We start from the raw sequence: 27,998 nt of genomic DNA, 5'->3' as shown, positions 1-27,998 counted from the left end.
GCTCTTTCATGGGTTATGTGGTACATTAAATAGAATTTCCAAAATTCTATTTAATATAGAATTCTTTTATGTTGAATTTTTTTCTCTCTCATGAAATAAGACAAAATGAGGGATTGAAACCAAATGCTGTTTTGTTTACCAGTTAAATTCTTCCAGTCTGAACCATCAGAAGTCTGTGTAACCCACAGTCCACATGGGTTTTGCTTTTTAAGGGGCAATTTTTATGTGGTAAGATTAATGGGTGTTGTAATTATACTTTCCCCTACCTTTCTTAAGGTCTTCACACCTGCTTGCTAACATGGGCTGTTCAGAAGGAAGACAAACTGCCAGACTGCCTTAATGGGACTCTAAACAAATCTGAACATGTTTTTCTTTCTTTATAGTGGAATAAATGCTATATTGATCCTCTGTGTTTCTGCTTCCTCACCTTCCTCTGATTTCTGCCATTCAATACAATCTATATAGGTAGTTCACAAAAATTATAGTTTTTCAAAAGAACTTTAACCTCCCAAATTACCTGTGGCAGTTTTGGGTCACTCACAGAACAAAAATTCTTATGATTAATCTGTCACAGCTCAAGGTTCCAATATAAGAGATCTGTTTTTCTCTGTTGTTTATGCGTAGATTTCTTATACGTCAATTGTGTTGCACGTGAACTCAAATTATCCTGACCTACAATACTTGTTCTATTTCAGGGTTCTGGGTTTCTAAAAGATTGTTTAACTCCTGGGTGGTTTGCTTTGGTTTTTTTCTCAGTTCTGTTAGAAAAAGAAAACCTCTCCTGAGTCATATTTTAAAAATACTGTTAAGCTCTTAAAGCTGCTTCTGCTCCCATGTCACAAAGCAATATTGAAAAGATACTCATTGTTACCACCTACAATTGCTCAGATGGAGAACTTTAAAGAATTCTTTTCCACTCCCATGTTGAAACTATGCTGGCAGCATTCTTGTTTCTAGAAGGGAGCTACAGAGATCTTCCTGCTAGGTGCAGGTTGGGCTTTTAAAGAGAACAATGCTATCAAGCTTATAATTTAATATTAAAAACTTTAAAACCATTGTTATTATTATTATTATTGCTGATACTGTGATTACTGTTACTTGATTAATAATTTGCATTTTCAACTTCTTCTAATCAAGGATATCAAGCATTTCATAAACTTAATGAAAATTACATTATACAATATCCCTGAGAGAACAGTAAGTATTATCATCCCCATTTCACAAAAACGGGAGCTGAGGTTCAAAGTCATATCTATAGCAGAAATAGAAATAGTCTCCTGGCTCCCAGTCCGGTTTCTTCTCCAGTCACCCTAAATAGTTTCTAGTGTAGTTTTGTAAGACATTTATCACATGATTTTAAAAAATCTTGTCCTCTTTGTTAAGGAAAACTAAAAAAAAATTTAAAAAATAATTCGGAAGTGATAAAAAAAAAAGGAGACTACCTAATTTTTGAATGAGGTTGCTGAAATGATTCTAGCTGTTTCATGGGCAATGCCATCCAAGTTTCATGAGTTAATCCTGACCCTAAGTACACCTAAAATAAATATCTTTGCCTCCAGCTAATCAACAGGCTTACTAAGATTGCCTAAATAATTTATGTATAACTAACTAGTAGAAACTAGATCTTCTGTGATTTCCCTGGATACATATTCTACATGTATCATGTATATCCTTGCCTATTTCTGATATTCATTTGAAATTCAGTTGGGACATTTCAGAATGCTTTTGTACTCCAGCTGTATAGCTCTAAGAAAAAAGCCAGCTGGAGACATAATACAGTATCTCTGAACTGGGCAAAAGAATGTTTTAAATCTAAGTGCATAGTAGATGAAGGTTCTGAATTTTCTGTTAATGAGGAGTGGATTAGAAGTAAACCCCACAGTTCTAATTCTGACACTGGCCCATGTGGATAAGCATTTTTTCTCTCTTTGTTGTATTTGTACAATAAAAATAATGACATTTAGCAACAACATTCAAAGGCAATATAGTGATATGCAGAAAAAGAGAGAAATATGTGGTGTGAGAGGATGATTAAATAAAATGAAAAATAAAATAATCTAATTTTCTTGTTTACAGCACAGAAATGTGAAAAACATACAGTTCCAAACTGTGCTTCTTGGACACATTTGTGTAACATTGCTGTCAATGGAGCAGTGAAATGAAGCTTGGATTAAAACTCAGTCCACTGTGGAGAAAACAGATTTTCTTTTCCAATGTCTGCAAACAGAAAGCAGAAGCATTAGCAGACATTGTCCTACCTTGTTCTAACTGCAAATTCAAAAATCTGTTTCACATCTGTAGCTGAAATGGAAGGTACAGTACAAACTGTCTATCTAGACTTCATAATTTTTATCCAGAATTCATAACTGGAAAATATATTATGTTTCTTTAGGGTAGCAACTGCTAAAAGCCAATTCTTGCTCACATCTGCTCCACTGTACCAGGAATGCTTTGAACTGTTTACTGTACTTGTTGAGACTAGCTGCAAAATTAGGGCCAGGTAGTAGCTTCAGTCAGCCATGCAGGAGGTGGAGGAGGAGCACTAGGTACTCCAGGAATAATTTAGGTGTGGCAGCCAGAAATTTTGCAGCAGTCATTGAAAGAATACAGCCAGCGCTGTTGCTGTCCTACATTGGCTTAGCTGTACTGATCAGTGCTGCCTTCACCTGGGGCGTTCATGGCATCACTGAACTAGAACAATGCTTGTGTAGCTCTTTATACCTATGCAAAAGGTATGTGAAATACTGTCATTCCAAATCATATAATTTTACACTCACCTCTACCTCCCCATTCTATTTTTATCAATCCAATAATGCCCATCTATTCTCACAGTTAGCAATGTCCCCATGTTCCTTGTATTTCTGTCTTGGCGTATTCCATCTCTGCACAGTTGAAATTCCTTCAGGCTGGAGCCTCAGGGCAATATGTTGAGTTCATGTACCGTTCCCAAATGTGAACCTGATTACCTTGTACTTACAAGAGTTTTCACATTTCAAATGTCACGGAAGAGACTAAGAAGAAAGAGGAATGAAAACCTCATTGAGAATGGTAAAGGCATGAATTGTTTCTGACCTGTATTCATGTAGCACTTCTTTGTGAAGACTGTAGGAAGAGATAAGTGAATTTGCTAATTCATATTTGCTGTGCAGAATTCCATGCTCCTCTGCAAAACTGGAAGATCTCCAGGAGGGTGAGTATCACTTTTTTCAAAATGTCCACACTCACCAAGCCATGGTAATCTGGCAGGTACTCTGTCAAAGCCTGTGGATGCTTATCATCCATAAGAAGACTTAAAAGCATTCAATATCTTTGTATGTTGAGCCAAGTTTGGGGTGGTTCTGCATTGTGACACCTGTTAAGGCCTCAAAATGCTAAAATTGGGCATTTTGTAGCCATTTTGTGCTAAATATGATGTGCTGGAGCAGTTAACAACTTCTGTTGCTTCTAAGTTTCTTCTTTGTGTACAGACATCTTGGCTGATGGGAAAGAGAAAGACCTGTATCTCTCCATGTGGCTAGGGATGTATGCAACTCTTTTCAGCTGTTCCTAAATTCTATGTCCAACCTCTTTATTAAATCCTCTATCTCCTATACATTTACAATTTTTGCTTGAAAAGCTGTGGTCACCACCTGAAACCAGGACTTTCCAGTTAATCCTTTTTTTTTGATCCTGGCAGACACATACAAGATTGTAATTTGTTACTTTTTCTGTACATTTGAATCCCTTCTGAATCATCCAAAAAAGAGGCCTGAAGACTATGGTAAATCAAAGCAATACCAACAGCTTGGTTTTTTGCTGTTTTGGCTTAAAGAAGAGTCAATTCAATTATCCTGATTAGGAAAGAGGCTCCGTTAAATTCGTTCTCACTTCAGTTTGGTAAGAGGACATTCTTCCTTTCCTGAGTATGATGAAGTAAAAAGCAGGCACTGAAGGGTTTTTTTAATGAAGGGAATATAAAAATCTCAGGCTATAAATTTACCATGACAGTAAAAATATGTATCAGACTTTTGATGGGTTGGCTTTGTGCCAGTCAGCAGTCTTCACGCTAGATCATGTGTTGTCTACACAAACCTTTTTTACTTTATGCTGCTATACTCTTTATGTGTCTGTCCTCTCACAAGCTGAATAAATGTCATATAGTACATTCTGTCTTGTTTGTCACAAGGGCTATTGTGTGTCTACCCTGGATCCATATTGGATTAGTATTGATACTAATTATATTAAGGTACTTTATACAAAGAGAGTATCAAGGAAGTTGTATAAAAAATACAGATACAAAAACAAAGCTCAAGTGCTCGCTTTTGGAAATAGCTGCATTAAAACAGTCTGCTGAAACGTATTTTGGAAGGTCATTCTCTTATTTCGGAGATGTTTGTGAGAGGTTTGATATTTTATTAGTAACTGTTTATTCTCTGAGGTGTAAAACAGGTGTTGTGGGTTTCACGTGACTACAAAAGTATCTGCGATAAAACTTGTAAGTCATATACTTTCAGAAGATTCTAGAAAAAGCTGTGCTATACATAGAAATGCCACAATCTTGGATCCTCCCAGACCAAAAAGTAAACGATACCTAGCTGGCAAGATAGGAATCTCCCTTTTCTGAAGGCATAAAGTTTCCACTTTTAGCTCTGGAGTTCCATGGCCTTCCACCTGCCGCTGGGCCAGAACGATGGCCATTTGTTGCCTTGCAGGGCAGTGTCATTTCAGAAATTCCACTTGAAATGGAGAAAGTGAACATTTTTGTGAGGTATATATTCAGTTACTTACATGACAGCTGTTTGCAGAAAGAAGCCAAGCACTTACAAGAATGATTTTAAATAGGCAGAAATTGTCAACAAACCATTCAGCTTTCTTTTAACTGGATTCATACAGACCCGGCAAATAATTAATTGAGGCCAAAATACATGTCATACTGAGTTTGCATTAGCTGGAAGGTTTGGAAATCATTAAGAGCAAAACTGTTAATACTCCATTTAAATAGCTGCTGCCTATCTGTCCAGTATGAAAGCCCAATCTGTTGTGTTCAATCAGCTTTCAGCTGCTACTTGCCAGCAGCCTAATTCCCCAGTCTTGTCTCTGTGCTGTGCTTGTGCATTCCACTACCTGCTAAGTTAAACCCTGCTGTCCTGGTTCTGCATGGAGATTTCTAGTGCTATTCAAACTATCCGCACTGGTTCAGAATATAGCCCCCAAACCTGTAGGCTGTGTTGAGTACCCATACAAACGTGCCTGGTTTCAGTGGAGTACCACATGGGTGAAAAGGGGAGTCAGCAGCTGCATAGTTTAGCTCACAGGATTAGGACTGTGTTTATTCATACCATTCTCTGTGCATTTATGCAGTTTTGACAAGTTGCTGACCTGCAATATTTCCACCTTGGGTCCTTTTTTTTTTTTAAGTGATGCAATTGGCAATGCAGAGTAAGTTGCTCATCCAAACGACGAGTAACCATGGTCACGGTTCAGATGATAGCATACCTAAATCTCTTTGCAGTTGTGTTTCAGGTTCAATACATTGGCTAATCATTTATATTGCAAGATGATTAAAAAAAATTGATAATTGAACTCCTTATGTGCTTAGCTTGTGCTAGGTTCTGTGCAAATTGAGAGTGAACACTACAGGGAAGTCTCTGCTTAGGTCTTACTATATGGGTAGTGTTAGAAATACATTGTGATGAAAGGTGTTTTCAGGTTGAGAGGTATCCTAAGCCTCAAACCTGTACCACCAGTTCTTTGCTGAGAAATCTGTATTAAACTGGCAAAGTCCATTGTACAGGCATTTGGAAGGAACTAAAGAGTAATTCATTGACCTTTGTAGATTAAGTAATACATATTGTCATAAGGAAGTGATATTTGAGTAACAAACAGCAAATGTACACAATTACCTTTCATTAACCTCTCAATGGAGGCAATCAGGATTTCCTGATCCTAACATGTTTAGTGTTCTTGGCATCTTGAATATATGTTTTCTGTGGTTTGTGGACACATTAGTTCTCTAAGCATGTCAGGGGGTGCTTACTGCAGGATGGGCCTTTTTTTTTTCCCCCTGAAAGTGTACATATGCAGGAAAGAAGGAAGATGGCTAAGGAATGGGTGTGCAGATGGAATACTGAAGGCTCTGTGCTCTGCTCTCAGAATTAACAGAGGCCTCAACACCTGACTCTGTGTGCCTCAGTTTTCACTGAATTAAGTGGGACTGAAGTGTTTGCATTATACACAAACTTACTTCCACCTAAAGGGCTTTGAGATAATGAACAGTAACAGAGCAACAAAGAGCAGTTTCACTGCTTTTGCGGAACATTTATATTACAGAAAGAGGACATGAATGAAAATGAACCATGTGACAATTCAAAATTTGAATGCAATAAAAGTTAAGTATGTCATTTTTTCTTTTATAATTTATTAACTAAATGATTTTTCAAAAATTTATTGGGAAAAATTTATAGGGAACTTTTTTTGCTTTCTTCTGGAGAACAAAATAATCTGTACAAGTGCAAATGAATATGTCACATTCTTAAATGATTTGCAAGAAGATGAATTAGTGGGTCTCCTTCTCCAGTGTTTCTTCCACTTTTCTAATTCTACATGAAGATTATTTTCAGATTCACTGTATTGGTCTTCCTTTATGTGGCTTGTTGTACACTGAAATAAATTTGCCATGCTCTTGCCAAAGCAGTGTTTTTAAAGCTACTTCTTTTATTTAGAAATTCTTGCTACAGCATTACACATTTTTTGAAAAATTCAATTGGTGAACTAGAAAAAAAACTTCTGTTCATCAGTCTTAACGCTTGAGCTCCTAATTGTGTGGCAGATGAAGAAAAAAAAAATTGGAGCAAGCCAGAGTCCCTGGACAAGAGATCACTTTACCTCAGGACACTGAGATAATTTATCTGGGTGGCTTAGAAAAAATGCTAGATAAGACTGAAATTTGGAGAGGCTGAGCATGTCCAGGCTCAGCTTTGGATTATCAAGAAGTGAATAAATCCAGCAACTGGCATCTGAATATGTTAATGCTGTAGATTCTAGCATGGGAACAGGAAAGTGTATTTATGAAGCAAAAATATATCAGAGATTAATTCAGCTCTATATATAATATATACATTTTACATATACAAAATCTTTGCCAAAATATGAATAATTTTCAAGCACAGTGAAGTTAGAAAATGCCAGAATAAAGGTTGCCTTTCCATGGATATGCCCTAAAGTAATCTTTAATTGCATGATTCCTGGCTTCTTTTTCTTACCCTGAAATTTTCTTATTTTAGTGGGTGCTTGATCTTGCAGTCTTAATACTTTCTCTTTTAAATGAAGACCTTTTGGAATGTATTTCCTGAGGTTTTCAAAAAAGCATTTGAAAATGATACTCCAGCCTACTAACATCCAGATGGGTCATCATCAGATTGTAAACTTTATCTGTCAACCTAGGAGGCTCCTGAGTGGCAATAACTGATGTTGGTGTGATGTTGAAGTTTGAGCAATGATGCTGGGTGTCTTCTGAAATGTGACATAAAGCTATAGGTGTCAGACAAAAGGACTGTAAGGTAACAGAGTTTTAAATAAGTTATTTATTATTGCTCTCTCTCATCCTTTTCTATCCATTAATGCTCCTTATTGTGCAACCATTAAGAACCTTGCGTAGACAGCAGTCACATAAAGTTCATCGACCTGATTCTGTAATGTCTTGTACTACATGCGTGATCATTTCTACTCATGCAAAATTAATGTAAAATGTTGGTTTCTGATTTGCTAACACCTTAAAACTACTTTGCACTTAGTTTATGCAGCTGTGATTGGTAGTATATGATGCTACAGCGTGCAAATCCAGGGCCTATATGCTGTGGAGGGTTACATTTTGACCTGATTTTTTCACCGTGATTGTAAGTCAAAGTAATCACACTGACAGCACAAAAGTTGGATCCAGCGTGCTAAATCATTATTTTCTTGTCTGCTTTCTATTGTGGACTGAAGAGTTTTGATCAATAGTGGCAGCATGCAAAGCCTCAGAAAAATTGTTCATTTCCTAAAATCTATTTCCATGCTTAGGCATTCAGTCTTTTGGATTGATAACTGAAGGGGTAATATTTCAAATTTCTCTCTGTGCATAACAGAAATGCTTCAAAACTAATATTCGCCTCTGCTTCACTGAAAAGGCTGTACAGTCCCAAAGTCTAAATTGGCAAAGAAGAGCTTTCAGGACTCAGGAACCTGACTCTGATGAGATAGTTTAGAGGTAGGAAAAGATCCTACCTGTGAAGATTCAGGCAGAGTGTGAGAGGGTTAAGTACTTACTGTATGTAACTTCTTAGTAGATTAATTTAAGCCAGGACTATGCATCTGGTACTGAAACTGCAAACTGAAAGTTCTCAGTAAGATCTGGAAACAGCAACAGGCTGGCTTCCATAAATAATACTGGAAGTTAAACAGTGATTTCACAAGGTCCAGGACGTAGTATAAATAAAAAAGCAGAAAAATCCAGGAAATCCTTAGTTAACAAATGTTTTGTTTTAAACATTATATGCTTTTCTTGATCTCTGAAAATCATCTTCATAGTAGACACTAAACTGAGGGAAGTAAAAAAAATTCTTTTTCTCTGACTTGAGCGAGATATTATGACGTACTGAAAGCATAGTTTGTTCTCAAGCTTTTCAGATAATCCAAAAGCTCATAGACCTGGCAAAAAGTAAGAAACCAATGAAATACTCTATTAACGACAGACCAAGTTTGAGTCAAAAAATCTAAAATGCCGCATGCTGACACCAAATATTACAGAATTTGGCAACTGCAGGAGATTGGATTAGTGCAATATTTTGAATTGAACAATCCCAAAGGATGTTCTAGGCATGTTGAGCCAAATTCAGACAAGAGGTAACTGTATCAATTTTACTGGATTTATACTGGGAGGAATTTGATCCTTTTTATTGTGGCCAAAATGCGATGCTCAGGTTTAAATTGAGCAGCTTTACAAAAGTTGTGACTTCTCTTTTAAAGACATAATTTAAAAAGTCATCCATTTATTTCAGGTAAGCACAGATACTGCTTCAGATAATTGATTCTGCTGTTTTCACCTTTGGCTTCTAAAGCAAACTGGCTTGCTGAAAAGTGATAAGAAGGGAAATGGAAGCAATTCTTGAGAAGGTTTTTCCACTTAGAGTGTACACTGATGTTTGCTGTTTCTATGCCCCGATTATCCTCAGTCCACCCCATTCTAGATTCAGAACCTGTTTAGGTCACAAGTGTTCCCATTCTGTCTAAAGCATCATCACTGTCTGGTATTTATTGCGTAGTCCAGTGGACTGAATGACCTGTGAGCGGGCCAAATGCCAGAGGAAAACATGCACAGGGTGCAAGCAGCCAAAAAGCTGCTGGATAGTCATTGAGAAGCTATGAGGGGTTTTGCCCTGCTTTGCTTTGTTTATGTTTTTCTTGTATCTGTTTTTTGAAAACTACAAACTCTAGCCTGGAAAATACGTATTTTGGCTTTGTACACATTTCTATATCCTGTTCAGCCCACTCAGTAGTATATTAACTTTTGTCATATGATTTCTTTTTTCTCTTACCATCTCCATGGGAAAAAGGTATTGGAACTATAGTCCTTGTTGTGTGGTGGTCAAGTTTATTATTCTGTGTTTGCATTATATGCAAATGAGGAAATGCATCTTGCTTTTGAGGGAAAGTTAGCCATCAGTTCCTGAGCAAGTTCAGGAAACCTGGTGCTTGTACAGAGCTGATGTAAGAAGTGTGACAGCGGGTAACCGTCCTGTATCAAAGGGAAGGATTTTCCTTATCCTGCCTCAGAGCAGTAGGGAGGCATTTCATCAGCCATTACAATAATTTCTGTATCTCGGGAGGCTCAGAGTTGCTGTAGCAACCTTTTGCTAGATAGGAATTTGGCTGGTGAAGCCCCACAGGAATCTGCTCCCACTCTTGACTCACCTCTCACATCACCGGTCTCAGCTGCCAGGGAGAAACCCCAGCTGTGAATCAGGCAGGGTGAGGGACCTCTTTCCACAGGTTCCTCACAAAACCTTCCCCTAATTACCGGGATCAGATGCTTTTTTGCAGTTTTCCATGGAGACAGAGCTTTGCTATGTGTACAGAGTTCTCCGCCTGAACGCAAATTGTAAAAATGGTCGTAGTAAATTTTGTGCTTACAAACAAGCCCTTATTCATGCACTGGCAGATACAGAAACTAAACATGCAAAAGCAGGGAGTGCAGTTTTAGAGACCAGTGTGGGAAGTTTGACTGGGAGGCAACAGTAGTTCTGGTGACACAAAAGAAATATTATAAAGTCACCGAGGGGATCAGGCAGATGGGAATAGACTTGAGTAGGAAGGAATACAGACAAGGTCCCCAAAGCCTGTTACTTAGATTTGGATAAAAAATGAAGTGTGAAGTTGGTCATTGCATGAGGGGATGCATCACTGCTAAACCAGTTCCTTCAAAAGTGTGAAGTAGTTTCTAGAGTAATGAAAGACAGTTTTTTGGCCTTCCAAGCTGCTGTATGGTTGAGAATAATATTTGGAAGATTTTATTTATAGATATAATTGTCCAATGGTTATAGAGAAAAGACAGTTATTTTGGAGTCTTGGCTTTTATTTCTAATTCTACAGGTGATCGGCATTGTCAAACCACAGGACTCTGTATGTAAAGCCTGGAAAACAATAAGTAATATGATAACTAAACCAGGAGTTTGACGTAATACATAGTTCAACAAACAAGTTAAGCTTCCCCAATCCGGTAATTCTGCCAAAAGAAGTTGTGCTCCACCTTACACCTTGTTGCTGTTTTCTACCCCTGTATCCTCCCTCATTGTATGAGTACAGACACTTGGAAAGTTATCCAGGGAAGAAAAAGTTGATTTTAACGAGGTAGATTCAGTGTTCAAGCCTACAAGCATTTTTACCAATATAGCTGCTGACAGACAGGTCAGTCACGCTGTGAACTGAATGCTGAACAAGCCTGCCTGAACATTTTTTCCTTGCATTACTTTTCAGGTGAACGGCTCTGTGATGTGGCTTGCAATTCTGCTACATGAACGCTGCTGCTGACATGATTGAGGGATGGCACAGCGGCACAGGGGCAGAGACCACGGGAGAAGGGCGCTGACGGCAGTTCCTTAAACCTGGACTGAGATTTCAGAATGCCAGCTACAGCCTCGGTCTTTGAAGGGTTCAGTTAAGCAAAGGATGCTCACAGCTTATCTGACAGCTGTCAGGTAAGACTGGGTCTTCCTAGGACTGTGTGCTGTCTTCTCTTGTAACTCAGTTGGAGGAAGAGAAGATGGCATAACTATTGTTTTCCTTTTATATATTGTTTAGTAATTCTTGCTTTGGAATCAGGACATGTAAGGCCAGTTCCTTCCCTGGTTTCTAGTTCCTACTCCCAGGCCTGCTTCTGTAATTCATTAATAGTCTGCTTAGACTAAAATATCAAACAGCCATGGAGCAGGTACCAAAATCAGTGGTGATCTGAATTACTATGTCGAGCTGAAGAACGAGGTGGCTGAGTCGCCAGCCCACACTCACTTTTGCCAACTGTGATGCAGGGCAAGCAGACAGCTAGGGAACTTATATTTAAAATTGTCCAACAAGGATCACCAAAGCTAGCCTTGGAGCACTCTGAGGGTCTTTTTTCTATCCTAGAGATGTACCCGCTTAACAAAACAGATTGTGAGTGTACAAGGTTAAACCAAGTTGAATCCTTAATGTTAATGCAAGATATAACTCTTAAAATAAGAAGACATTACAGACAGGTCACTACATACAACAAACTGTGAAAAATGTAGTTCAAAATATTTTGATTTGTGCATGTAATAATTATTTAAAAGGCAGGTTAAGCAAGGTGAATTCCAGAAGAAGACAATCTCTGGTTTGTTTCGTGCAGATTTTCTTAAATCAAAAACCTTACAGTCTGAAGCACTGTTTAATTATGCAAAGAAGGAAAAAATCTATACCAAGAGGTTTCTTAGGCTGCAGAGAGATGATCGGCCTCAGAAAGCAAGTGGGCCCATGTTTGGTTATAGTCAGCTAGACGTGTCACTGAGCGGCAGTGGGAAAGGTGAGTGGTCTTTGGAAAGCTGACTGATCCCTTTGCACTAGCAAAGTAATCACAACTGAGTATGGACTGTGCCCTAGTTAGACTTACTCTAACTAGTCAATGCTGTGTGTCGTTTCATGCAGTTTGGGATACAGTCTGGGCTCTGTTTCGGGGGTGTGTGTGTGTGTGTATGTTTGTTACTGTATATTTTTAAAAGAGCACCCAGTTCTGAGGAATCTATTCCCAGCTAAAGCACACAAGCTCTGGAAAGGTCAGAGACAGGCATCTCTAGCTTTGGTAAATAAACAAATCTCTTCGCTGTGGCTGGGATGTTGTATTAATAGCAGTAGATTTGGTTTCGGGTTGTGGAGCTCCTCCTGTTTCATTGCTATTGAAGATAAGAGAACACAAAATGTTCTGTCACCCTCTCTATGAGAAAACAAGCCAACAGGCAGAGACTATTATGTTTAAAGATATTGCTGAGGCAAAGACTTGGAGAGCACAAACACCCAGGTTTATATTCAGTAACTACTGGATACCATAGCTGGCACACCAGTAACTTGACATTATTTAATGTCTTACACGAAAGAGTTTCACTACAGTAGAAATAACCTAAAAATAAGGGTTGAGCCTTAAGCAGATGGAAGTTGATTTTTCCTTTTTGCATTTTTCTTAGTGATTCAGTTGCAGCAAAAAGTAACAGGTCTTTTCTGCTTCTTAACCTGTTCACTAGTCTGCTACAATCTGGTTTATGTCAGCGTGCAACTTGGAGTTACTCAGACCTTCATTAGAGAACACTAGGATTGGAAAATTTTCTCCAAATAGTTCCTGAAAGAAAAAAAATTCTTGTGATATTGTTAAGCCCACTAACTTGGCAGTAAGCATGTGTAAAATAACCGAGCTGTACCCTAGAGCTTTTCTACACAAGTTATTTGGGAATAATTAATTCTAAAGTTCCTCATGTGGAATATTTTAGTTTGGAATATGTATTCCTGAGTGGAAGGCAGATTTAGCCTATGTTAGCTAGTGGATGCTAAGTGTGATGGGAAGAAATGAAGAATTTTTCCTTAACTAGTTAACATATATGACATATATGCTTTTACAGCACTAAAACATTAGCTAATACATGCTAAAGACATACCTCTTGTCCTTTTTCTCCAGATCGGGCATCAGTTCAAGGAGACAGTCTTCTCTTTGCAAATAAGCATCTTCTGTTGGAGAGCAGATTGCCAGATATAAGTAAAAATAAACATGAACCAAATCAGATAATTCTCCTCTCGACAGTTGTTTTTCTTGCCCTTGAAATGTCATCAGCTACAGATTTATTTCTTGCCCTGATGCTCAGGTAGAGAATCTGTTTGGAGGGGAGTTCTTCCTGCATGCCGAAGGCATTTTGTAAAACTACACCTCTACTCAGGACACATAAACAAACCAAATGACTCAACAGAATAAAAGTTACATGCAGTGAGATCTTTTCCTCCAGGGTATTTTTACTGCAAGAAAAAAAAAAATATTGGCAGAAGGCAAAGACACTGAAATCACTGCAATTGTTCTCTCTCCAGTCCAAGTCTGACCTGTCTGGAATTTAATTTTTGGTTATGGTGCCTGATCTGGCCCTAAGGTAGCAGTCTACCTTTCTGTCTGTCTTGGCGAAAAGAGAGTCTCAGCTGAGGTTAAGATGCTGCTTACATGTGAGTGTTTGTAAGTGAGTATCACTTCCCATCTGCTATATTCATTACATTTTACAAAGAAAGGATTAATTATTTCTTCTAGATCAGTACATATGCAAGTTCCTGTAAGAAATTAATAAGAAATTCTGGGCTGAGACAATGGTTCTATTTGACAGCTACTTATGACTCTTCAAGATGATTATCAATGTTCAGAGAAATTAACAGTCTTTGTAGTTAGAAATGAAAAAAAAAAATGGTAATTGTTCCATATTGTAGCTTCCTTACCATTTGAGAACAAACCCAAATTTAATTCTGCCATCACAGGAATTTTGGCTGAGTTAAATGTGAGAAAAGATTTCAATTTTGGGCATGAAATTTCTTTTAACTGTGATTTCTGATACAACATATGCCATAGAAATGAGGAAAAAATCCCTGCAGTTACCGTGACGGCCTTCTGATCTTTCTGAAGGATTTGATGTGCCTCAGTATGTTACTGCTTGAAAGGATTTAATACAGATGATTTTGGAAAGGAATGGGTTTTATTTGTACCTGATACCAATCAGGTTTTCTTTTTCAAAAAGGTTTAAGTCACCAGAGTTTTGCTGTGAATAAGATATTCTAAATAAAATTTTTGCATGTAACATTTTATGTTTAATTACATAGTAAGCTACTAAAACTGAAATATTTATTTTTACTTGAAGATATATCATTGTGAAATTTCAAAGCCATATGTAATCCGCTACATTTATGTATTGACCACTGGGAAAGCAGTGCTAGAAACATAGTTTACCTATTTGACTTATTCCAAGAATATCATGTTCTTAAAAGGTAATAAACATTAAATACCCAATACATGAGACTAATACAGAAATTCATTCTTTTATAACTTCAGTATTGATCCAGTGTTTTGGCTTTCTAAAAATGGATTTATGGAAAGAATGTCTGTGCAGCTGAACTTTTGTGTAGTGATTTTGGCAGACTGAACTTGACGTTAAGAACTTAAATCTACGTGAACAGCACCTGAATTTTCCCGCAAGGTATAATAACAGGTAGCAAGCCGACCCTCAATTATGTAAGCAATAATATAATTGCTGTTCTGCTTGACAAGGTCATAATCTGATTTCTGATTATATATTAACAGCAACAAATTAAGATACTTCCAAGAAGATGGATATCCGACATCATTATTTTAATATTCCACATCTTTTAAAAATTACTCTTCTCTTTCAAGAATGAAGTGTTCTCCGAGTTGCAGCTGGAGAATGAGGGCAGCCCAGGCCACCCCAAATCTCAGGAGATCAATAGTGTTAGCAGCTGATGATCTAATTATGGATTATTTGGGTCAGACTCTTTTTTTCCTAGCTAGGTGTGACTTGATTGACTCTAAAGAGGTTAGTTCATTCAGTTCATAGGGGTTATAGCATGAGTGAACCATTCCGCTAATAATTGCCATCCTATTAATCGTAAGGAGAGTCTAACATTTCCTATAAGCAGACATTTTGATCTTATAAGAAATTTTTATGCATATCTTAATGATATTGCATGATTTGCTGGCAGTTATGTATGTTATTATTACATTTGTATTAGGTGTATTTTTAATAAAGCTCAGGATGAAAGCATTTACTTAGAAAAACACAGTTACAAATTTATCTTCTACAATGTATCTCTCTTAATTTTGCAAAGGCATATATCCACACCAGACTGTCATAGTGTGTAACTGTTCATGCACTCAGACCTTGAGCTGACCATAAACAGGACACACGATGATGTAGGATTTATCACATTTTTTAAATTTTCATTGCTTGAGAGATCGAAAAAAATTATTGTCCACTTGAATTGCATAATAACCCACAAGTAGATTCCAGTATTTTGGAGTTTTCCATTATTCCTTGCATAAGCATTTTTATCATTTCCCTATTGTATTTGACCTTATACTAACTATCGGCCTTACAGAACATGCACAATGTGTGTGAGTATTAATGTAGCACTCAATAAAACTCAGGTCCTGCCTTACAACAAGCAAGGCTCAATGTAAATGATGGGGTACACTAATTAGGGCAGTCTATTTTCTCTTTGGTTGTTCCAAAATCCTGTGCAGGAAATCGCAAGTGATCTGTCCAAGGCATTACATCAGGCAAGTGACTTAGGCTGATGTAGGCAGGCAGATTCCCAGAACTTTATGTTCTAGATTAACAGATGCATATGTTCTGTGAGGGGAGGACAGTAAGTTTATGGAGGGAAAAGCATTTCCTGGAAAATCAAAAGCCCAGGTGATCACTCTGCATCTTTGTAGTGCATTTTTGGAGAATCACAGAAAGGAGAGGACTCTACACCTCTGACAAAGCTGATCAGAAGTTATGAGTATTAATTTCCTGTCTTCCAACACTGATCGCCCAGTAAGCATTTCTTAAATGATAAAACGTTTGTGTCTTGTTTTTTGTTATTTAACTCAGTGATCACTCAACATCCCCTTAGGGGAGCAGGTTTTGATGAAGGGGAGATTTCGCCTTCACTTATGAGCTTTTTAATAAAACGGTTGTTATTTTTCTGGTTTGTCTTCAGATTGTCTTGAGCTGATCACTGAAGCACATCGAGGACAATAGGAACTGCAGCCATGAGTGCAGTTCTGCAAAACATTTTCTTTGATGGTGAAGGCAGTTTAGGAAGCTCCAGGCCCTTGCTCTCTCTGTCCCTTGCTTGTAGCTCCTTGGCTGCTGCTCTCTACCCATTCCATCGTGCTTTTACAATTATTTGTGGCTATAAATTAACTGAGTTAATAATCATCTTTCACCAAGACTGTGAGAAACCTGACCGTGCAGCCCCACAAAGAGTTGTGCCAGCACAACTGAAAAAAACATTTTCACAGTAATTGCAAGCTGGTTTAGACTATGGTACCACAGAGCAAGGCAGTCCCACCTCTTCTCAGGCTACCAGTTGGTTTTCCTAACTGTTCAGTACCATGTATCACTGCATGCTAGTGTAATCTGTCAATGAACATGCTAACGTAGAAGTTTTGAAGTCATCTGGGACAGAATTCTTTTGAATGCAGAGCTGCTGTCTTTCATACATGTTCTTTCTGGGCAGTCTGGGTTTGTTTTACAGTTGTTTTGTTCCATAGACAATGTAAGTGTGAGCGAGTGTGCTCTGCCCGGGACCTAGCTTCAATCATGTTCTTCAACTAACCCACTCATCTTAGGGTAGACCCTTCTACCTTGTTGACAGTGCTTCAAATAATAATTCATTGTGAAAAAATCATGCAAACAGCATAAGCCTGCATACAGTGTCTTTGTGGACTTCTGCATCGACAATATGTGGCTGCAAACAAGCCTTGAACAAGGGCTTCCAGGTGGGTCAGGTCTCCAAAACTCTTCACATGCAGTCAGTCACACAAGCAGTTTGCTGATGAAGCCCAGGGTGGTCACAGCTGGAGGAACATGGGTGTGAGGACCGATATTTTTTACCAGTAATGGCTATGGAACAGCAGTCCTATGGGAAAATACATTCTTTTATGTACAACATGTTTTCTGTGGCTCTGCTTTGGGCAGATTGGTTGGGCTTACTGCTGGTCTAACAGCAGGAGGGGGGTGTGTATGGAGTGCATGCATGTGCAGTTTCTCTTTTGAAACAGCATCTTGTGAATTTTGGTTTAATGCTTCTGCCTTGTACAGATAAATTGTACAGAATGTATTAGTATATACCAAGTAATGAGTTCAGTTAAAAGCAGAGTTCTCACTACTGTTTTACTGGAGGCATTTTGGTTTTGAAGCAGCTTTGGCTTAGGTTCCATACAGTCTATGCAGCACTCTGCAATTTAAGAAGCTCCATCTGATTTTTTTTTGGCCTTCTTTTAGGTTCCAGGTGCAAATTATTGCTGGATTAATCTCCTGGAAACCTACATCCTCATTGTATTCAGGGAACAACCATCATAGGTGCAGTAAGAGGGCAGACTTAATCCATGCATACTTACTGTGTGCTTTATCTCTCGCCAATAATCAGCCCCAACTTAATTAACTAATGTTGTGTTTAGGTACTCAATATTTATGCATCGGTGAAGCAATAACATTGCAAACCACTCTATTTGTTGAATGCCCTTTATATAAAAACTGGATGTACCCATATGGATTGTGTCAAACAAAGATAAATTGCACCAGCTCTATGCATTTGCAGGTAAAACTGGCTCTGATGCAGCTGCTGTATCAAAGAAAAGTTCCCTTGTTATGAAACTCCAGTATCCACGCCTTTCCGTGGAGAATACCCACTGTAAGGATTGCTGAGCCTGCTGTGAAGAGTTCATCCGATTCTAATGGAACCGCACAGTAACAGGCTGTAGAGCTCATAAGCAAGGAGAGCATTTCCATCAAAGCTGTTTGAGTTGGTTTTATTTTTTTGTGTTGACCAAAGAACCATTTTTGGGGTCTTTTTTTTTTTTTTTCAAAAGTATAAGTTTTCTTTTGAAAATTTTAACTTTGCATGAAAAAGTTGTGGGTATTTTTAAATATTTTTTTTCCAGTTTTTTTTGTTAAGACGAAATTTGTCATGGGGAAAAATGGTGTTGCTGCCCCGTGGTATATACTTGTACAACAAAAGTTCATTTTTTATTTAAGGCCAAATTGATCAGACTAAACAGGAGCTATCACCATTGGCTGAGTTATTCATTAACTGAGGTTACCCTGGATTTGTTCTCATATATAAAAGCAAAATGTAGTGCTCCTGTGATAAATCTGCTGCCTTTCTATTTGAGGTCTAATTTCAACCAAGTCCATGCCAGTACACCGAGGAGCAGACCAGAGGAGCAGAAGCAGCAGCTTTGCCCACAGCTACCTGGGGCAATAAACCAGAGTCACAAACTCTCTCGTCCTTCACCACATTCTAATTCAGCCAGTTTTTCTCTTGCAGTGCTTGCACATTCATGTGTCTTCACAGTTTTTGAGGGTAACATTGAATAATATTCAAAATCTCTTCGTTTCCTCTAGATGTTTAAGAAAAAGTAGAATCTCCTGTTATTTCTACGCTAGGTTATATAATTAATGTGTTTCGGCTACAGCACAAAGTAGACACTTGTGAAAAACTGAAATCTACACGGCATAGGCACACAAATAAAAAGTTGCCCCAGAGTGCTGTGTACCGGTTTATAACTGAGAGACCTAATCTTCGTTTGCATGCATGCATGCACATGCACACACACAGTGTTTCTATTTAGGACTGCTTCTCCTGATATTTATCTCTCTGGAATTATAAAAAGATCTCGGGGTAAGAGAAAATGTCACATTTAGTTTTGTTGACTCCCTTAGCTCAGTGAAGGTAGTTGTGCTGCTTTTCATGTTTGAAATTCCTTGTCATAATTTAATTTAAAACTCCTTCAGGAAACAGCTTTACGTTTGTCTGTATCATATTTGTTTATTTGTAGCTGTTATGACCTTCCTGTTACGTATTTCAATGAATTATCACATTGCAAATGTACAGACATTTTAAGTCTGAATTGCTTTTCAGGGAGTGGCAGAGGTCAGATGAGGATACTCAAAGCCAGAACACTGACTAGTGCACTGGGAAATTCTGTGACGTTTGCTATATCGTTCCTTTATATTGAAATAAAGCAAACCTTGGGCTAGGATGAGGGTTCGGGGGCCTGAACAACCCTGCTCAGGACAAGAGTCAGGAGGTTTCTCAGGGAGATCAGGTTGGGAATCCTGGGCGTGCCCTGAGACCCCAGCCCAAAACCAGATTCCTACTATTGCTTCTGTTTTGTCCCATACTGTGGTTTCATCTAGGAGTTCATCTAGAACATAATATAAATAGCAGCTGTTTATCTGGCTATGTGGTCAACAGACTTTACTAAGAGTTGTTTGTAAATTATTTTGAGATTCTGTGATGCAAGTTGCTATACCAAATAGTTTATTTTAAGCCGATTTGTGCATATGCTAATGTAATCATGGTCACACACATACAGGTTCACAGGATCAGAGTTGCTTCTCTTAAGCTGTCCACAAATACTTCACATGACAATGCCATAAAATCAGGGAACTGGATATTCTGGAGTTAGAACTTAAGCCATCAGCCATAGTAAGTGTATAACAGAGCTACAAAAAGATGCATTGACACTTAAGTGTGATCAAATGAATATAAACAATATACTCCCAAGCAGTATATTTACATCTGCATTTGCATATACCACTTATGTCAAACAGATTCCACTGGCATGTCTAGATTTAGTTTCTATATTATACTTTGATCATTAGGTAACACCAGACAACATTATTATTGAAGAGAGTAAATATTGTACGGGATAAATGACAAGAATACTGTACTCTCAATTCTCTTTTTAGTCACAGCAGTGAAACTGCATTATCATTGCAACAATCTAATTCCATTTTGTTACCGAGTGCAGCACGCCTGCAACAGGGAGTAATACAAGTGAATTAAAATATATTGATTACATAGAAAATTAAGTGCAAACTATTTAAAACTTCTTAAGTGATTAGATGTAATAAAATGTTACAAATACAATTGCACAGCTGGCAAACCAAAGTCAAAAGCAAACAATCACCCACCCCACTCTGGAGAACCTGGCTCCTAACCTAGGCTTTTAAACTTGAAGCTTGACAAACGATATTTCTCCTGTGATCTGGACAGGTGGCCGTCCCATCACAGAGGTTCGCCAGCATTACCACTCTCCTCATTTAGACTTGACATCAAGTCTGTGCGAGCTCTGGCTTGAAGTCAGATTCTTCCTGTCTATAAGCAAAGACAAAGGCTAACGCTTATTTATTAACACTCGTTCTGAAGAAGCAAAGATATTACCTCAAGGACCACTGTTCATTTAAGATTACACAGTATTTTTAAGCGACGTGATACATCTGGGGACTATTTATATGTGCATTTGAAAGCTACTGTTAATGATCTAAAATGTTTCTTATCCTAAACAGACCACCACTGCTAAGAAGGTACAGAAAAACAGTTCTACAGTAGCATAAAATAAAACTGTCTTGTTTGTGGGTACAGAAAAGGATTAAGGAGTATAATTTTACTCTCTTAGACCAAATGAAGTCCTAAATTGGAAAAGCAGCTCCATCCAAGGTCGCCTCTGTTGTTTCCAAAAATATCTTGAAACACACGCAAGAGGGGCACTTTGTTGGGTGTTATCTAGACATATATAGTTTCAATCAAATTCTTCAAGAAGTGTCAGAATAAAAGTCGAACATTTGTTTGACACTGCAAAATCACTAGCAAGTGAATCCCTTCAAAGCTTGGAAATAACTTTGGTAATGGAATTAAGAATTAAGGGATGTTTTCTTTACACTTACAGAAAAAGCCACATGAATTTGGGATGGAATTGTTAACACTTTTTAGACATTTCATTAAATGGCTGTATAATTCTTTCCGCTACACAGGGTGAAGTGTTTCAAGGTTGTGTTAGTGATCCCAGGAAATTATTTATAGTGCTTTTTCCAGTATATGAGTTCTCTCTTTCCCTCTTCTTGTATTTTATGATCAACCTTCATTTCATTCAATTAAATGAACAGGCAGAAAAGAACCTTCAGTGTATATAGATTCTGAAGTGATGTGTTCCACCTACAAATGGTTGAAGTACAGTCTAGTAAGTAAAAAATACAAAAGGAGTAGTAAGTACAACAGTAACAACCGACTATGAAGTATGCCACACTCCACCTCTTTGTTAGAAGAATTCAGATTGCTTTCTAGTTATTAGCTGCGGGAGATATTTTCCTAAGGAGATTTAATTTTGTGATGATGTTGTCATTACCCATGAAATAATAAATGCCCAATTTTCATTACTATCCTCTAAACATTAACTAGATCCCTCCGTGTTTCCTGGCTCACTCATGCTGATACCCGAGCAGCCTAATCAGACTATGTCGAATGAAAATCAAGTAGAGAAATCCTTCAGGACACAAGATGGAACGTGAGTGTAAAACATTAGTGGAACAGGTTGTCTGTGGGTGACTTTCAATGTTCTGATACAGTTCTGCTTTCTTTTTAATATGCTATAAAAACATGGCAAGCTTTAAAGCACAGAATAAGGGAGATGGGCACAATGTTTTATAAATACTTAAAAAACACGGAAGTTTTTGAATGCTGCAGTCCGCAGAATGCTGCTTTAGAGCACTGCATCATTTACATAGCAGTTGATAAGGAAAATGCATAATTTTAATGTGATTTTTAATTTTTAAATTTTCAATTTTTAGAATCCCAAATTAATCAGCCCTTTTGGCTTTTGGTAATTGTTCACTAAGGGTGCTAAGTTTTCTGTGAGAACTGCAAAGAAATGCCTAAACACTAGTTTGCTCACCAAAAAATGTTGCAATAGTGTAAACTAAACTGCTGAATTATTCATATTTTACAACCTTAGAGTTTCAACCATTTAAAAACAATAATCCAGTAAAAAAACCCCCAATATTAAACCCCCACAATTTTTAATTGCAGAAAATCTCAGAGATTTTTTGTGGTTTTTTTTTTTTTCGCAGTATGAGCCAGTTGTAAAACTGATAAAGAAATTGTGAGATTAAGTCCTTCATTATTTCCCTTACATGGTTATTATTTGTATGTGATGTATGCCTTTCTGCTTTAGTTGTTATTGCTCCCTAAGTGCCAGGCATATTTTCTATTCCATTTCAGGGAAAAGCAGTAGGGAGAGAGAAAGGAATTTATCTTTGAAAACTGGTAAGATCCCATTTTCCATACTCCTATCAACTGCATTTTTTCTGGTATTAGCAAAATGTGCAGGATTTGGCTTTACCCTATTTCAAGAGTAGACCTAATAAGCGCTTATTGTATAAATGAGTGGTTTTAAAACTTGAGCAGTTGCAATAAAATGTAGAAGCTTAAAAATGACACGTTATTCTGTAATGACAGACTGAGCTGAAACAGCGTAATAGACATTGGCTTGAGTAGATGATCCATTTGCAGGAAAGGAATTCTAGTTGTTCACATTCAGAAAATGCTGGTTGTGTGTATCCTAGTTTGCAAAACCATACTTTTTTCAAAACTATGAGGAATGGAAATGCAAAAAAAAAAAGTAAAACTATACTTTTTCATAATAATAAATAATGCTTTTAAATGCAAGGTAATGCATGAAGTTGGATTTTAATGATAAACACTATAAATACTTCAGCACTAGATTTGTGCAAGACAGCCTCTCATAGATGTCTAACAAAAATCAAACCAGATTGCTAAGGACTTGTGTATTTTGATTGTTTGTGCCAAGAAAAACTTCCACAAACATTTAATTTTTGCTATAAATTAGAATGCGTCTAATGGAACATTGATCTGTCTTGGATGAAAGTCATTATTTTAGATAATTACAGTTCCTTTTTACTCTCTGCGTCTGCTAAACGTGATGCTGGCCCTTTAATTCCTGCTTGTTCTGCCAGGAGGAAGAATACAGAGCTAAATCCAGCAGACCTTATTTTGGCAAAACTCCCACTGAAGTCAGGAAGGGTTTTGTGAAAGTAAGGACGGCGTGATTTGTCTCACTGTTCCTGCTGATTATTTGGAATACGCTTGTTCCCCCAGCCAAACACCCGAGCTCCTCACCGAGCGTGACATCACTGCGGTGCAGTGGCTCGCGGCAGTTTTTTGTCTATAAACCGGATTTGTGAAAATCAGCGTAATTCAATTGTGAAAAATACCCTTTTCACCCAGTGGCCTCGGAATAAAGCGGATTGCTTTGGGAGTTTGGAGATGGCTACCGTGGAACTAATGCTACAGAAACTGAGACACGGAGAATTTGGAGAACCCATTTTAAATTCATGCAGAGAATTTAAAAAACTCTTTAAACAAGCTGGAAAAAGGTCAAATTCTGTTTGTTAAAAAACAACTATCCAACTGAGTGTTTCCCAGACAGGTGGTACCTTGTGATAAAATTGTTGATTTGTGTAATATTTCCTCACTGGAACGCTGGCAGATCCATGAAAATTTCGGTTCTGTTGCTGTTGCAAACTGCAATCCAGAAAGGCAGCGGAGGAGTTAATAGTGTTTCTTCAGCAGGAAACCTACTGCTACAAATGATAACACAGGGCACACATTCAGACTGAGGTCTTGATTTTTTTCACTTCAGTCTGAGCAAATACAGGGCCAACAAATGAGAAACCAGATCTGCCAGCATCAGCGCTCTCCTCATCCACAGACCAGATGATGGAGTAATGGCTTCCCGCACTCCACTGTGTCAATGTGTCATGACCTTTCTCCCAGGGGGATGACACCTTTCGGGTGACAGCCCTTCAGTCTCCATGGTCTTTCAGCCATACATCTGTCTGCCTTCGTGGGGCAGCCGGCTCCAGGCTCTCCAAACACTGCTGGAGCGGTGATTTAGGAATTGGGCTGACACTGCCAAATGGCTCTGCGTAGATCACTTGTGGAGGACAGCCACCAGGTAGTCAGCAGTGAGCGTTCAGTCGCTGTTCATCTGGGCCAGGCATGAAACAGTGACCAAGGAGAGGCAGCTCCGTATTTAAATTCCAGTTCCTGAACCAGCAAGTGACTAGGAGAATGAATTTCATATTCCTTACTGGCTACTATACTAGCCACGCTTATTAATCGGAACATCCTCATTATGAGGACATTTTCTAGGCACTCAACTGTTGCTAAATCCTTCTGCTGTGTTGTGTTTTATAACAGTGAGCAGCATTACGCTGTAGGAAAGTCTTACCAAGAAAGCTCTGGAAATCAGTATATTCAAATAGCAGGGCCTAACTTTTATGATTTTACACGCATATTACTTCATCTGTAGTAACATCCATGTGAGTGCAGATATACAAAAAAGTAATCCTGGATTTGGGTTACTTAGGGAAGTCTAAGAACATTTATTTTATTTTAGTTCCAATGGAAGTAAAATGGTACCACTAATATAAACAATATAACCTGATATCCAGATGGTAAAATAGCCAGTCTCGCAACACGGGGTTTCTCATGCCTATTTCTGATGTGTGTAACTATGTCATCTCTTAGGTCCATGTGGAACTTGCCTGTAGCTCTAAGGGCAGCTGAAGTCAACATGACTAAATAACGCGAAGCTGCAGAACACTACAGTAGTTTATAGCTGGAATAATTCCTCCTCCGGTTCTGGGCGATGCTAAGGAGAAGCCTTTGAAACCAAGTCAGCTGCTGCTCACGAGTGACTGATCAGATCAGTGTTCCAGCTGCGAGAAATTTGGAAAGTGCTGGAGCCCCACATTTAGCTATGCACAGTTTTGATTTATTTGGACCTTCTCAAGGGAGAGACAGATATTTTTCCATATGGTATGTTTAATCTTATGAGTTAACCGGCTAGGCTATTAATAATAATGAAGTAAAAAAATGAGAAGTAACCTTTTTGTTGCAAGTTAGGAAGTAAAGATAGAACCATGAAATTCAAAGATTTTTGAACGCTCCCATCAAATCATGAACTAGGGAAAAGCCAGGGAACAGAATCCATTAAAGTTGCATTTGTTAAATGTCCACTTATATAAAAAGCTAAAAATAGCGTTTGAGTTTTTCCAATTTTCTTTTCATAACAGTTATTATGATTTTCTGCTTCATCTCAGAAAGTCATTTTGTTGCTGCTGTAGCGTATAATCTGTGTGCCCTTTCCTGGTGCAGTACAAATGACAGAACACTAATCAGATCAGAACAACAATCACGTCATCTTTGAGTAAGTAGCAATAAACTGTTTTTACAAGGAAGAAAGATGAACTATTTTTAGGGTAACTCTGAACAGAAAAACAGAAAATGATTATACTCAATCTTACTCTACTCCATTGCTATGAATTTCAGAAGCATTTTTTCCTGGGCAACAGACTAATCCACGTAATACATTTTTTGCGTAAATGGTCTAGTTAAATAGGGTTTCTAGGGGTTTGTTAAAAGTGTAGTATACAAAATCCTCTTTCTCCCTGCCTTGCCTAGGGACTCTGAACCACAGGTTGATTCCTAAGTAATCTAAATGCTCGTTCTTGCTGATGATCCCATGTTTTCAGCATGTCCCATATCTAGTTGTCTGTTACTTTACTATTCAGCAAACCCTTCCCTGGGAAGGCCAGGTGTGTGCCTACCGTAACTTCAGCTCGACAGACCCCGCAGCGCAATGCAGGTGAAGCACGGTGATAACGGTACAGGGCCAGCAGGGAGAAAATGTATAGGTGCCTCTGGCAACGGCTGTGCCCACACTATATAGTCTGCATCTGTCCTTTTCCTGAGCTTCCCCCTTCCAGACTGACAGGACCCTACTAAAGCCCATTCTCCTGCGTGTAATCCGCTGACGGAAGCGGTGGGTGGTGGTGATGCTGCGCATTGTCCCCACCCCGGCCAGCCCTACCTGTGCCTGTGCCCTACCCACCAGCCTGCCTTCCACACGCACTGAAGTGTGCAGCGGGGAAAACACGCGGCTTCTCCTTGTCCTGGGAAAGATTAGTGCGCGGCTGTTGAGAAAGACTATCTTCAGCTACACCGCAGCGTGGGAGGGCTTACATGAGGATGTCCTGGGAATCTATGGATCCGAGACCTACTCCTTACACATCCATTGCAGCTTTGAACCCTTTAGGGGCATCTGACATAAATTTCATTAAATGACCCGTTCAAAACTGGTTTTCCTGTGGCCCCGCAAGCTACTTGTCACTAACAATTTACCTCCTTTCACCTAAGAAATGTTAAAAAAGAAAAGAATACCATACAGTCAAAATGTAGTTGTCAGATTTTATTTTAGTTCTGTTAACAAATATATTCAATGCAAAGGCAAACTAGGAGCTATATAATTACCAGAGTCGCTCTCAATATAGAAAATAGCAGATCTCATAGTTAGGTATCATAGAAAGCAAAATTATTTTTTATATCCTGAAAAAACATTCCACTTCAGGCAGGAAAAACTAAAAAAACCCGCAAACCCACCTATCTAGAAATTCAATAAGCCAAGAGCCTACAGCAGAATAGCAAGAGTTCTGGTGCCACAGACTTATCTCTCTGCTCTGATCTTTGTGGCTAAGAGGCGCTCACACGAAATGATGAAGCGTGAGGGACAGTTTCAAGCCTCACTCCATTCCTCTTACCCTGGGTCAGCTGTGGATCTCAGGATGCAATTTTAACAGCTGTAATGGTTGCCTGTGGCTCACAGGTCAAGGCCAGAGCGCAGGGCAGCCTTGCCTATCTACCTGTTTTGCATACCCTAATTAAGCAAGAACCCCTGTGCCATATTTACATCCATGGATAAACCTCCATCCCTGGAATGACCCTCTTTGGGCAATACAATTTGTAATCACTTAGGAACCACACTGCACAGACAAAACAGCACAAAATGTCCTCAGTGGAAAAATCTTTTAGTCGACCATCGTTTACATTTTCACATGGGCAATTCGGAAAAAATAGAAGGTATATGTGCAAGAAAAATATGTTTGTTAAAAACAACAACAAAAGATAACAGAAAAAGCTCAGAATCCAAGTAATTGTTCTCAGAACCTACTCCTGACGCTGTAGCAACGGTCTGTCTCCTGGAAGCACAATCAGTTTAATTCAACCGTGCAAGGAAAGTATGACTAGGAGTGTGCAGGGAAGGTCTGTGCAGCTCGGAGCGAGAACGGCTCCATTCTTGCCAGTCACACTAGATGAATAAAGACAATAGGGAAGGAGAGGGCCAAACCAGGAGGTCCACAATTACACAGTATCAAGTCCCAGGCCTTGCAAAAACGTTACCTTAGCGATAGAGAGTAAGGAGCAGAGCAATTACGTAAGTTTTCCGTGACCCTGGAAGAAGGATTTCTTCTCCTTTGATCTCTCTGCAGATGCATGCCATTCCCAGCCTCATAAAGCAAAGGTTTATGGTGAGGTTCACCATAGTGCAGCTCTCATAACAGGTCTTCCTACCCACATTATGTTGTCACTTAAACAATGGAGGAAAAGCTTCAGAGAGTGGTTAGTTGCTCTCTTTGTTTATCCACCAAAACCAAACAATGTACAACAAATGGTAGAAATTATGAAAGCAACAGTATTTACTCAGAGTTTACCGTTAAGAAACCAACACACTGTCTTCCTACTTTATGTTGATATCAAGAAGGGAGAATTCATAACACAAGCCTGTCTTTACCTCCTTCCTGAATGACTTGACCAATGGCTGTTTGATTTTGTTGTTTCAGAAAACATTCTTTCTTACATTCCATTAACTGCTCAAAATCCTGCCACATTTTAATTTGCTTCATATTTGGCCCGTGACTTTCCCGTACAACTTTCTGCTTCTCTCGCAATTTCTGTAACAAATAAGAAAAAATATTCAATTTCTGGAACAGTTCTACGCCACAAAAATTGTTTACATAGGC

General features: G+C 38.5%; 1 protein-coding gene and 1 long non-coding RNA gene across 2 annotated transcripts in view; one reads left to right on the top strand and one right to left on the bottom strand.

Annotated features, from left to right (window-relative positions):
• Positions 1-27,025, top strand: part of LOC308056075 — a 33,614-nt gene extending 6,589 nt beyond the window's left edge. Inside the window, exon 2 of the long non-coding RNA XR_013924693.1 lies at positions 277-27,025. This is a non-coding gene — a long non-coding RNA (uncharacterized lncRNA). The remainder of the gene's footprint in view (positions 1-276) is intronic.
• The window catches only part of IFT81 (intraflagellar transport 81), a 42,843-nt gene continuing 41,219 nt past the window's right edge, over positions 26,375-27,998 (bottom strand). Inside the window, exon 18 of the mRNA XM_080370085.1 lies at positions 26,375-27,929. Coding sequence (XP_080226211.1) covers positions 27,747-27,929 — 183 coding nt within the window. The 3' untranslated portion in view covers positions 26,375-27,746. The remainder of the gene's footprint in view (positions 27,930-27,998) is intronic.

The sequence above is a fragment of the Falco punctatus genome (assembly GCF_963210335.1).
Source record: "Falco punctatus genome assembly, chromosome: 1".
NCBI classification, from domain to species: Eukaryota; Metazoa; Chordata; class Aves; order Falconiformes; family Falconidae; genus Falco; species Falco punctatus.
The sequence above is the reverse complement of the archived record's forward strand: the minus strand, read 5'-3'. Positions and strand labels throughout refer to the sequence as shown.